At 41.0% G+C, this 13,053-nt stretch overlaps 1 protein-coding gene across 1 annotated transcript in view; it reads left to right on the plus strand.

Moving 5' to 3' along the window:
- Positions 1 to 13,053, plus strand: part of TYR (tyrosinase) — a 54,772-nt gene that overhangs the window by 35,766 nt on the left and 5,953 nt on the right. The window contains exon 4 of the mRNA XM_013955976.2: positions 9,740 to 9,921. Coding sequence (XP_013811430.2) covers positions 9,740 to 9,921 — 182 coding nt within the window. The remainder of the gene's footprint in view (positions 1 to 9,739; positions 9,922 to 13,053) is intronic.

Here is a 13,053-nt window from a genome sequence, read left to right on the forward strand (position 1 = left end):
CCTGACTGCTAGCAGTGAAGCACACCCAGCATGGGCTGGGCAATCTTTGATCCCCTTTGGCATTACAGCTCACCAAGACCAAGACATGTGGATTCTGGATGAACCTGCAGCCAGCATTGTCCTTACCTGGGATTTCCGCTATATATCAACACATATAGAAGCACAGAATGAGAAGTATTCAGGTAGGAAGGGACCTGAACTTGCCAGGAGAGCCAATTTGTCCCAGGAGATACTCAGAGCAGAGTCCAAGGTCACAGTCACCAGCTGCAGTGTAACTTGTAAGCAAGTGCCCTATGTGTGCCCTGACAAGGTTATGATCAGTTCTTAGCTGCTGTATATAGTCAAAACTGGTGAGTCCTTTGCTCACCTTTTTCCCAGTCCAGAAAGACCAGCCCAGCCAGGTGTCCTTCTGGAGCACACAGTGGTGTTACCCACAGCCAGGGTGAATGATACACAAATGCAGAACAGCCAGTAGGTGTGATCTTTATTCACAAATAACACATTTGTCGTGATATTGGACCTCCTTGTTACCTTGCTATTCCAGTCTGTCTTTTTTGCATTTCTTCTTCTGTCTTCCTCTCTACCCAGTCTGTCCCAACACCCTCCCCTGTCCTGATTTGCCATAACACCATACTGCTGGGAGCAAGACGAAGCACAGACCCACAAGAGCTGGCTTGTTCCCAGGCTCTTGCTCCCAGTTTCTCAGGGCACACTGGAAACAGAGTTCTCACCAGTCTTGGCTGTCCCAGGATGGTCCCGTCACTCTCCAGGCACAGGCAAGGACAGCTCACTCACAGCTCTACATCTTTCATCTCGCCTAGCCAGCTAGTCCTGATCTCTGCCACGCACCCATCCCGGCCTGATGTCTGTATATACTCACGTCCATGTCAAATTCACTTTGCAAGAACTAACAGACAGCCTGGTTGCTCCTGTTGTAGAGAAAATATCTTGGAGACAGAGCTTGTCCTGGTCGGCACTCCTCAACAGGCTGATCAAAGTGGAGGAAGGGCAGGTTTGGCACAGACTTTCAGGCAAACAGCCAGAGCTGCTGTCACTGATACTTGTCATCTCACCTTGTGTGAGCTGCCAGGTACTGTTGTGGAAGGAGCTGTGAGCAAGGCTGCAATAGATCAGTGGTCTAGGTCAGGCCTGGTGCAATTCCCCCTTCTTTCTTCTTGTGCTCTGCGGTGCTGGAGGATAATGATGAAAATCAAACAGGGCACTACATGAAGGGTAGCAGAGTGGAGTCACACAGTGTAAGCGATGCAGAGGAATCAGAGATTGACATTGGAGCGGCTGGACAGTTACTGCAGGGGTTCGCGGGAGAGACGTTGTGCCCAAGGTTGCCCCACGCACGCTGTAGCGTGGAAGTGACTGGCAAAGTCTAGAAGTTCCCCAACAGCCAGGACGAGGACACAGAGTGAACATTGTAACCCTGGGCAGTCCTCAGGAGTGGTTCAACAGCAGGGGAGACATGGCCGTGGAGATCTTGGCTGGGTTTCTCACAATAATTGAGGGCAGCATCTTAATTTTTAATCAGACACTTGCATTATGACCGGCACAATTTGTTTACAATGAGCCTGAGAGTCCCTGTAGTGTCTTTAGTCTACTTAAAAAAAAAAAAAAAAAAAAAAGACACTGCAATATAACCGCATACACTGGCAAACAATACAGTGCCTTGACTTTACAACCTCAGCCTGAGCAGCTCTTCCAGGACTGAAGCACCAATATTTCTCCCAAACACTTGGGATGGGAATTACCTGAGGTGACTTTGTAATATCAGGTGACTAGTGCCAACTTTTAAAGTGATGACTACTGCGCCATAGTACTTGGACTGGCACTTCAGCCCTCCTCATTTGTTTTTGTTCTCCTTTCTTTCCAAATGCAAATATATCTCACTTGCCAGATTTCTTTTACAGAATGTCACATCTCATGATACTGGAATAAATGGTGTAAGTGAGTTCTAAGGAACATTGTTCTGCCTTCCTTCTACCATAGTATGCCTGACCTAGCCTCACTTTCACAGTTGTAAATCAGGAATGAATGTCTCTGTGTCAAATCAGGTGCAAGTAGTGACATGAGTACATAATTGAATGTGAGAAAATGATAAAACCTAGCAGCTGAACTGTCACTACTGTCTGTGTGCCTGCTTGGCAGAGGCATGGACTTATCAGGCTCAAGCTAATCAGAAACAAAGGGCACAGGTTCACAGTTCCTTTAAGTCAGCATAACTTTGCACATCACCATCAAAAGAAACAGTCCTGCTCGCCTCTTGCCACCGCCTAGTGGTGCTCACTTCTGCTCCTCCCTTGTGCTGGTACTGACTTTCATGCAATGATATAATGAATCAGGTCTGGGATTTTATCTGACCTCAGCTATCCCAGAACAAATAAAAAGAAATGAGATGGTTGGTTTTAAACCAAACTGGTTGCTCGATCCTTTTTATGATATGGCTGTACAAACACTTACAATGAAGGCGAGAACAAGAAGGTAGAAGAAAGCAGGGCTCTACCATCTGTAGCAATATGGACATAAAGTGATAATGAACCTTCAGCATAAGGAGGAGAGTATAGTTCCTGTCCCACCAGGGACACAAACAGCATCACACATGCTCCTGGCTACGTGGCAGTGAAATTACTATACAGGTACACAGCCGTCTTCTTCCCACCTTCCCTCTCTGCAGCCCTCCTTAATTGCAGAGTAAAACACACTGGCTTAAACTTCTGGAAAATCTTCCCGAATGGCCGGTTAGGTTTACACTATGTATCAGTGTCTCTGTGATGGTTATACAAGGAAATACAAGGAAATCTTTAGGAAATATTTAAGATCTGCTTTCCCCTCTTACAATGCAAGCTATCAAGTGTAGCTCTGATCATGACAGTGGAGAGACACTGTTGGGAAACTGTTCTTAGAAGTGACTCTTCCCAAAACCATAAAGAAAACAGTTATTCCAGTTGTTTTACTCTACTTTTTACAGGTTTTAAGTTTCCTTTCTTGTTAGCAACATCTTATATCAAAACACACAACACTAGCTAGAACAGTATGAAGTTATCCAGCCTACGTACAGCAGTGCTGCTTATACTCTGCTTGATATTTCCCACTGGCAACATAAACCCATTTATTTTGACTCATCCTTTCATTAGCTATAATCCCTGTTGCATATATTATTCACAGAACGATATGAATCCAGCAATATATTTTGGTGGCCTTTTTTTAATTATCCTCAAATCAATCTTACTTTTTGTTTCCCCCTACTTTTTAAACCAAGCTTTTTCCAATTAATTTTCTACTAAGGCTCATTTCATTTCACTTTGTATAATATGGTATGTGTGGAGTAGAACAACAAGGAAATATTCAGATCCATTTTATATGCAATCAGATGGAAGTGATATATCCATGTCTTTTATAGATGGCTTTAATTTTCTCTGTAAAAGTACCTTATCACACTAAAACCCTTTGCAAAGCTGAAGTATATTTCTCCAGAATGAAAATTTAAACTACTGAAGCATCAGCATACCTGGTGGGAGTCCTTATTGCTTTTTACTGTATACCAGCTTGTTAGAACTAACCATGCTGGTACACAAGTATTATTAGGCTTACTAAAAGTCAGAGAGATCTGGACATAGATCTATAGCAAAACCATAAATGAAACCGAGACCATCTGCTTTGCAATGATATAATCTGACTCCTAGAGGCATCACAGTCTGGTAGGCACAGAGTGGCCCCGTAGCTGAGGTCCTACTCTACTGCAGCGTATCTGGTGTGATCTTGGACAAGTCATTTTTACAATGTGCCTATATTCTCTAATGTAAAATGGGGCTCCTAACACTTTCTGAAAGTTCTCTAATATGCAAAAAAATATATTTCGGGGTCTTTTGACCTTTTGAGAATAATTCCAATCAGATAACCTCCTTCAGTTATTTCTGAGTCAAGCACTTGATTTCTGATTGAACCAAAGAGTTATAGTGATTGTGAATTTATAGTGTCTCTAAATTAGCTGTTCCAAGGTTTAAATACAAACACTGAGCTTTATTTTAGCCTAAATTTGTCTAAGTCCACCCTATTCTACAACACTAAAATACTGTTTCTTATCACAGAAATAATCTTTGCATAGGTTCTTGATCATCATACTCCAGTAATTCTTAAACCTTCAATATTTAGTTTAATAAAACTCCAACCTTAAAATCATTCCTGCTTTGTAAGTACACTATAGAGAATAAGTTTCTTTGGGCTCTAAATGTGAGACAAGTTTTTTTTCAAAATTCAGATTGTTCTTCTATCCCTTTCAGTTTCTTATCCTGTCACCCTGGATCCCCTCCATTTCAGGAAATACCTTCTTATATGTTGCTATCAAAACAATCTCCTGTAAGCCACTTGTAGAAGTCAATGCAAGCCACAAACCCAGAGATGAAAAGGATCTAGCCTTCTTTTGGAAATAATGACCCCATATAGTTAATGGCCCACCATTAAAATGTCTTAATTGCATATCAATTCTTCTTCTTCTTTTTTTTTTTTTTTACAACAGTAATCATGTTTTTTTATGTGCAAAGTGCCTGTCAAGAAGGAATCTTAAGCCACTGAGGCACAGACAGCCAAGGTAATTTGTTCTGGCCACCAACCACAATTACTCAAAGGGTTTGGATAATTTGGCATTTGAAGGGGGGCTCTAAAAATTAAAGACATATTTTCTGAATGTCTCATTTTTCAATGTCTGACCTTGTACCAAAATGAGCCCCCTGATAACTGGGGTTTGTTTTCTTCAACCCAAGCAGGATAGCCCACTCCAGTGGATTCCCTCCCTCCTCCAAATGTTTCCTGATAGCTGATCCCAAGCCCTGAATATTTTCATCCTGGGAAGAAGATAAAGAAGGAATTGGCTTAGACAAAAAGGTCTTATTTTTTTGCATAGGGGAATTTTGTGTCCCTAAGTGAGGCCAACATATTTGTTTCTTCTTTTCTAGTCAAACTGATGGTAACCTTTGCTTTTCACGCAGTAACTGCTCTTTCTTTTCCTCCTCCTTCTCCTCTCTGTTAATGAGTATTTATGCTCTATCTCTGTTAGATTCCAGGTTAGGTTCTCCCTGTTCCCATTCCCTGAATCTAATTCCCAATGGCTTTTGATTAGCTCTTCTCTTCTTTCCTTTATCCTGCCTTATATTTCCCATCACCCTCAGGTCCCATCTGCTCTCTTCAAAACTTCAACATCTCCCAGATGACATCAGTTTAGCTGGGATTGCAGTGGTAAAAAAAGTCTCCAGGTCTGGAGAATGTCACCCCTACTTGTCCAAAAAACTAATTAGCTGTTTGCCCTCTTCGTCTACATCCTGAGAAAGAGTAACCAGGACTGCTGTAGGAATCAGACAGATCCCTTCCTCACTGAACCTCTGTTTGGTATTATTTTTTTCACTGAAGACATATGGGAATTGTATATCATGGACCCCTGATTCTTTGGGTGTCTTTTCATTACTCTTGGTCTCACTATACCAAGGAAGGGAGGCCTTTAGTTGCCATTTTATTCATAGTCTTCCTTTGTTAGGGTCTCAGGGCCAGGAGAGGACGCAGGGATTCACATAAAGAAAATATGATAGTAGTTTTTTCCAAGATAACCAAGAAACCTGGTACAGGCAGTTCAAGTCTGCCATTCTGCTACACACCTGGCTTTCCTACAGAGGACACTCCACAAAGGGACCAGGTTATCAGAGCGCACTTTGTCTGTGTGTGTGTGTGTAGTTTTAATTCTGCAGTCCTAAGCTATTCTTCCAAGTGTGCAGCTACTGAGCAAAGTACAGAAAATAAGTATATATTTTCAAGGTGCTGAAATGAAGTAACTTACAAAGTTTTTCTAAAGAAAACCAAAAGCTCTACCAGCAGTGAGTGGATCAACATCTGATGACTGAAGTACTGAGTTATCTTTGCCACAGAAAACACATGCCAGTTATCTGATGGAGCTAGCATTTTTTTGTAGACTAAGATACATGAAGAAACTGTCAGATGATCCATTGTAAATGTTCAGATGTGTTCTCTTTGCCTACAGGAAAGGATAGCATTACATGAATGAGAGCATTTTTGATGTTAACTGCCTTAAGTTAAGACATAGACTGAGAGAGGACAGTTACCACAGATCAACTGAAAAGAGGTGATTTGTCTCATCTCTGAGGTATCTCCTCAACCACAGATTAATTCTTTTCCTGCTTCTCAGCTCAGAAGAAGAAAGAAAAAAAAAAAAGACCTTTTCCTATTTCTCCTAGAATTTGTAATTCATTAGCCTCAGTACACCAAAGCAAAAGACAGTATAAATATTTTCTCCATATATACAGTTGTTGTGCCCAAAGTCTTTTCAGTTAAAGCAAGTCTCCAAGGGACAGCAACACTGTGCCAATGTCACTACCTGACTGACAGCACAAGCCATATGCTACATGAGGATTCAAGTTTTCTTTAAAAATATGTGAGGGGAGTTAATGGCCTCAGTTTGGGAGTCTCAAAATGTTGCTCTTTGATATGAAATGGCCTAAGGTGTCCAGCAAGTACTACTTGTGCTTCACAACAGAGATAAAGCTTAAGTCTGCTCCCTCTCCCTGGCTTTTCCTCCTTATCGGGTGCAAGCCAGAGGTTTCTTTTCCCACCCAGCTGGGAAACCTGTTTTACAAGGCGAGCGTAAGGTTCTTTCTCTCATAACTTCTCTTAACCAAGGCAGGAAATGGCAGTGCCTCCATATTTATGAGATTTCTACAGTGGCATACAGCTGTGGTAGATTAAACGAATTTCAGTAAAGATTGTATGATTTTATGCTGGTGCTATATGGCTACGGAGGGAACTGTTCATAAACAGCTCACCAAACTGTGCGGTATAGCTTGTGCATCAGCAGAACTCATCATATCAGTAATTAAGGGCATATGATTGCATCCTAATCTAAGGATCAGCTGCAAGGACAGACAATTCAATGCTCCTGCTACTGCTAAGAAAAGCTTGATATCTAATGTAGCAAACACACTGCAAATGAAAGAATCCAAAGTGCATATGTTCATTTCCATGGAAATGCTTTGCATCTGCATTCTATTTAAAAGATTACTATCATAAGAATTCTTCTTGAAACTGCATATGAAATTACAAGATTTAAGTCATCCAGATAGGATGCTGCATTTCAGGGCATCATATGAAGTTATTTCAGGTGAATGATGGCTTCTCGTTCAGAACTGTGTGCTCATCAACCCTCCAGATTTTCAGAATGTGAATGCTCAGCATTTTCTAAAAGGCACTCCCTAAGAAGCACCTCAGACTGAGCATTCAAAAGTTAAGATATGGATCATCACAAGATTTTGAAAAACTGATCTAAGTCCTATCTCTGTCTTCTTCCTAAAATGCTACTGTGCCCCCAGAACCAAAGTATCTCAGCACCTCTAACATTCCTGTGCCACAGAGAAGAGCTGTCTCAGCTCCCATCTTCTACAGGTAGGAAAACAAGACACAGAAGGGCAGAGCGCCTTACCTAAGGCAAGGGTAAAGGCCAGGCAGGGTAAGGACTAGAGTCCAGCACCCTCCCCAGTCTAAATTAGGGCCCTAATTTCCTTAATATCCTATGTCTTTTGTAATGATTACTGAATTTCTCTATGCTATTCTCCAGAGATGTAATCTGATTACAGAGTTTCTGTTCAAACTTTCTTCTGATAACTACAGCTAAAGCCTTGATATCATTGTTTAAATTTATCCATCTGAAAGCTTCAGCTGAGCATTATTATTCTGATAAGAGTTTTTCTAGACAGGGCTGATGAAATTAACTGAAGATGAGAGGCACAAATGAAGAATTTAATCAAGATTAATACCTGCATTGTTAAGGGCTGACAAGGTGAATGAACATAGTGATGCTTTCATCTATTAAATCTTTTGATCCTAAAAAATAACTGAGGTTCTGGCCCCAGTTCTGTTTTGATGAATGAGGGTGAGCAAGCTTTAATTTGATGGGGTAAACAGATTGATTCTTAACACTTTTGCCCAAAGATAAGAGACAAAATCTACCTGACAGAATCCTTGGGTGCTCTGCAGAGATCCTGATGCTGTAAAGATCTTGGATTTAGGGTCTGTGTTTCTGAGAGAACGTCAATCCCTGAACAGCTGGTTGTTAATTACATAGGAAGGGAGTCTGCATCCTCCAGCTTGTGACCAGTGTTTGGGAGCAGCAAGAGCAGGGCTGCTCCCTAGGGGAAGTGCAGTCCTATCACACCTGATCTAGACAAGCAGAGCAGGGTGGTGAAAGCAGCAGGTAGTATCAACAGTCCAGCAATCATCAGGCAAAATCAAGGGAATAAGCCAGGTCCAAGGTCAGTCCAGGAAACCCAGAGAACAATTCAAGAACGGGGCTGGAGACCAACACTGCTATGGCATCACTGGGGCAGGGACTCATGGCCCAGGCTGAGCTGAAATGGGCCTCCTGGACCATAAGCAGGGTGCAGGGGAGGCCCCAGGGAGGCTGGTCAGGGCCATCAACAGCTATTAGTGCCCTCCAGGCCCTGACAGCCAGGGCATGAAGCAAGTCCAAAGCTCCTCAGCACCTATTGAGCTAGAATCTCAATTAAAGTACAATTTATGGGTTTTCTTACACCATCATTTCCATCTTTTGTAACCGGTGCATGAATTTAGTTGTCCCTCCCCGAGCTTGGTGCCAATAATGCCCTTCTACTAAAACCTTCTGAGCAAGAATGGAGCCCCCTTTCTTCATGTATAGGACCTGTACATCTGCTCTTCTTACAGCATCTTGCCACTGTTCCCATTCCTACCTGACACAACTATTCATTGACGAGGTGAAATCACAGTGTGTGCAGCAGGGGATTTCAGGAACAAAACCCAGCAAATTGAAACAAAGCGAGACAGTGGAGAATTGAGCAGACAGAGCTCAGACACACAGGGAGGACAACTAAGAATGTTTTGGAGGTTGTCATTTTTGCCTTCCAAACACAACTAGTAGCTGACCTGAAAATGCTGATATAAACTATTCTCTTTCTATCCTGCAATGTTTAAGCTTTCTCTCTCCAAGTTAAAGAACATGCATACAAACCTGTGCTGACAGACAGCTAAAGACAGAAACCTTTGGCAAGGAGAAATGGAAAGGAGAAGCTGAGGTCAGAGGTGTAGGTAACACCTACTGCTGGAGAAAACATCTTTCCTGATGGCTGACCTACTTTGTCAAGTTTCTGGCTTCATCTAGTCTATTCCTTCTTCCTCAGATGTTTCCAACCCCTTGGTGATGTCAAAACAAGTATTGTGCACCCACATTTTAATGGAGGAATGAAAATCTCTGATTATAATGGAGAAGGAACAGGGAAAAGGGAACAGAATTGAGGAGCTGGGAACAGGACTATCCAAAATTGTCATAAAAGGTTCTGAAGGTGAAGGGGAAGGACTGTGGTCTTCAATCTTTTTCTCTGTATCCCTTAGAACTATGTGAATTACTGAGCAGAAGCTACAGTCAGGTCATACCGACACAGTGAATTGTATTTTGGAAATTAAAAGTGTATTCAGCCTCTCTACAGCACTGCAGGCCTTTGCTTTTCATTGGCTTGCATAGGAAATCATAACTGAAGTAACAAATCCAGAACTATTTAGAAAGCGTTACACACATACAATCACAAGTTAACGTGTGTCAATCTGTCTCCAGGGTTCAAACCCCATTGACAATTTCTGATATCTTCAGGAATAAAATTTCTGCCTATCTCCACCATTAATAGTCATACTTCTTCTTTCACAGCATTTTTGAGCGGTGGCTAAGAAGACACAGGCCCCTGCGAGAAGTTTACCCAGCAGCCAATGCACCCATAGGGCACAATCGAGAAAATTACATGGTTCCCTTTATCCCTCTTTACCGAAATGGAGAATTTTTTATTCCATCAAGAGAGCTGGGGTATGACTATGAGTACCTGGAAGAACCAGGTAACATTACAATTTTAAGTAAATGTCAAATTTGCTGCTTTTTACATGAAATATGTCTGTAGAATTACAAGATTAAAAAATCCCCAATACTTCTATTCTAGATTTTTCCCTGAATACAGTCCCAAATTTCTCCTGCTTGTTTTCATGTTTCTGGTCCGATGATATATGTAATCAATATGATACTATCTGAAAACTGCCAACCAAAAATTAGTAACTGACACCAATCCTACCTATTCTGTCTGTGCTGCGTAACTACACAGGCTTATAAAGAACAGACTCTGACCCAATGAGTCAGCTTGTGATCAGAGCTAGGGAGAAAAAGGACTGGATTTTGAGTCTGCTGTTTGCCCAGTTCAGGTGATACTGTGCAACATAAATGGAAACCAGTGGGTTTTTCAGATTCTCGACTTTGTTTGAAGGGCAGGCAGATCCAAAGCTCTCCTTTTGGTTTACAAAAGCAATCAATTTGATCTCTTAAGTACCCAGAGTAAAATTCACCTCTACCAAAGGACAACACAAGGTCTGTGCAGCACTTAAAACTAGGTGATCCATTGACCTTGTGCTTACCCTATGGTTATTTGTACAGAATGCAACTGGATCATTTATAATGCTTTTTCATTGAATCAAATGGATTTTTCACTGTTTACTGAAGGTTTTGACTTGCATTGTTGTTTCGTTTTGATTTGGGTGTTTCGGCCATCCTCTCAAGCATAGAGAGGATAGAGGACCGTGGGGCTTTAGCTGTTGGGGAACCTCAGGTAAACTCAGGTCTTGTACTCAGGGTAGAGGACTTCATAACTTCACTTTGGTAGTGCCTGTATCCTTCTTGTCTAAGAGAAGGGTTAAATTCTATTAAAGATATAAAGCTGTCTGGAACAGAAGATTTCTTAGATGCTTTGGCCCGATCCATTATAAAAATGGACTCCTGGAATGATCAGACACGTCTCTGGTGTTCACTGCTATCGAAACCTATCCTCAATATGAGATGCAGTTATCATCTTTGCAAAACATCATTGGCAACCGAATGAGTAGGTTACTGGCATGTTTGCTTTTCACGATTGAGGCAGAAAACTTTCTGTGAAAACACCTGTTCAGTAAAAAGGCAATTGAGAGATGAAGGTCCAGTAACTGTATAGCAAAAGCACCAGAGACATTTTAGCAAAACTAGCATTCTCATTGTTTTTTTTGTCTTTATCAGACAAGAACAGTTCCCAGGGCACCTCTGCTTTTCTGAAAGAGTTTGCTTAATGATGAGGGTGCATGGTTTCTGCATACCTGATAAACTGTCCAGGTGTGCATTCAGCTTGTTCATTCAATTCTCCAGTTAAGTAAAATCTGGCTCATGTTTTAGAGTCATCCAGAAAACACATTTTTATAACTGATTATTTATGTGTAAGGAAAGGAATCTATAACTCGCCTGGATAATTGTTAAGGCCATTTCATACTACAACACAGGGACAGAAGTCAGTATTTCTTCTAACTTGTCATACACAATTTGACCAACCTCAATTATTCAAACAGAAAATAATCTCAAAATCACTTAAAATATAATCTCAAAATTAATATTTTGGTTTCATTAGTAGTCATCTTTCCCCTTTGTTCAGGTTTCCATAATTTTATTTTTGATCAAGACTAGAAAAATACATACCTGTTTTTAATGAAACCCTTTAGTTTCCTGAAATCTCATGATACGATGTATAATCATACCATTAAAAAATGCCAAATATCAAGACAATCAGAAATAGTGAGAACTGGACTGGTATTGCAAAAGTAAGCAGTAAACTAGTTACCATTTAACAATCCAGTTTTGTTGCCTCCTGGTTTCTTCACTCTTCATGGGGAAGCATGCAGTGCTCAGAAGATGAAATTCTTATTAAATTCTGCCCATGTTCTTAATGCAGAAGTAAGGAAAGTAGCTCCTTAATTATTTGAAAGATCAACACAAAGAGTGAAATTCAACCTCATTTAGAAAGCCCAGATAATCCTTAGATGTCGCTCAACCTCTTGTTAATCTCCCTGAGAGGAAAAGAGTTTAAGCTAATTCTCATCCAAAGGAAAGAACGGGTTACAAATGGAAAATGGTCCAGAATTTCAAAATGCAGACAAGGATTTTCTCAATATTTCCATGCCTAAATCCAGACTTTTCTCTGGATAGGAATGCTAGGTTCTTGTTAAGAGTAAACAGGAACTTCTTGAAGAGGAGCTGAAGAAAGAAAGCCTGCCTCCAGCGTACTCATGGCAGAACAGAAGTATGGGTCTGTGAGTGGCAGCCAGGAATTATAAGACGTGCAGGAAAAAGTTACAAAGGTAAAAAAAATAACAGCAGTGAAGATCTGGGTAGGTGAGCATAGGTAGAATTTCTGCAGATCTTCCTAATGAGGAGGAAGAGGAAAGACAGAGGAACAGGAATGGATAGAATGAGGAATGAACAAATAAACTAGGTTTTGTTTGATTTTAAAGTGAGTAACTGGAGAAAAGCAGCAACAGCAGCAGTTCTGGGTTAGAGCACAGCAATTTGGTAGAGATGAAGTAGTTTCATACAGAACATTATGAGGCTGGTTGCAAGAAATAAAAGTGGGAAAGGATCCAATGAGAAAATGGTATTTTAATGCTAAATTATACTGTTGTTCTCCCCCGGGGAAAAAGCTGATGCCTGGAGCCCTTCTTTCTACTGAAAAATGAATCAGTATGGGAGAGTATGTGGATATTTTAATCGCAGCTTCATTTATTTTTATACATATGACAGCCCTGAAACAGAAGTGGTCACAAACAGTATACACGGAAATCCATCTTTCAGGAATTAAAGGCATGTCAGAGTCTAATTGCTTGGGTGCTGATTTGAGCAGAAGCTGAAGCAGACACCCAGCTCTCCCTGACACGAGAACCATGAACCATAAAACTAACAAACTGGCAAGGCTTGCTGAGGACGAACATTTGCTGGCATCAATAAAAAGGATTTGGAAGACTAATGGCACCACCTAGCAATGGCTGTCAAAACAATATTCTACTGCAAGAGTTATTCCAAGCATTTGCATTTAAGGGTCTGGACTAAGTCTTTTTAATTTTTTCCTTCCAGATATAGGAACAGATAAAAACATAGACACAGCCTGACTTTTCCGCAGAAACTCTCCT

Source organism: Apteryx mantelli, chromosome 1, assembly GCF_036417845.1.
Source record: "Apteryx mantelli isolate bAptMan1 chromosome 1, bAptMan1.hap1, whole genome shotgun sequence".
Classification (NCBI taxonomy): domain Eukaryota; kingdom Metazoa; phylum Chordata; class Aves; order Apterygiformes; family Apterygidae; genus Apteryx; species Apteryx mantelli.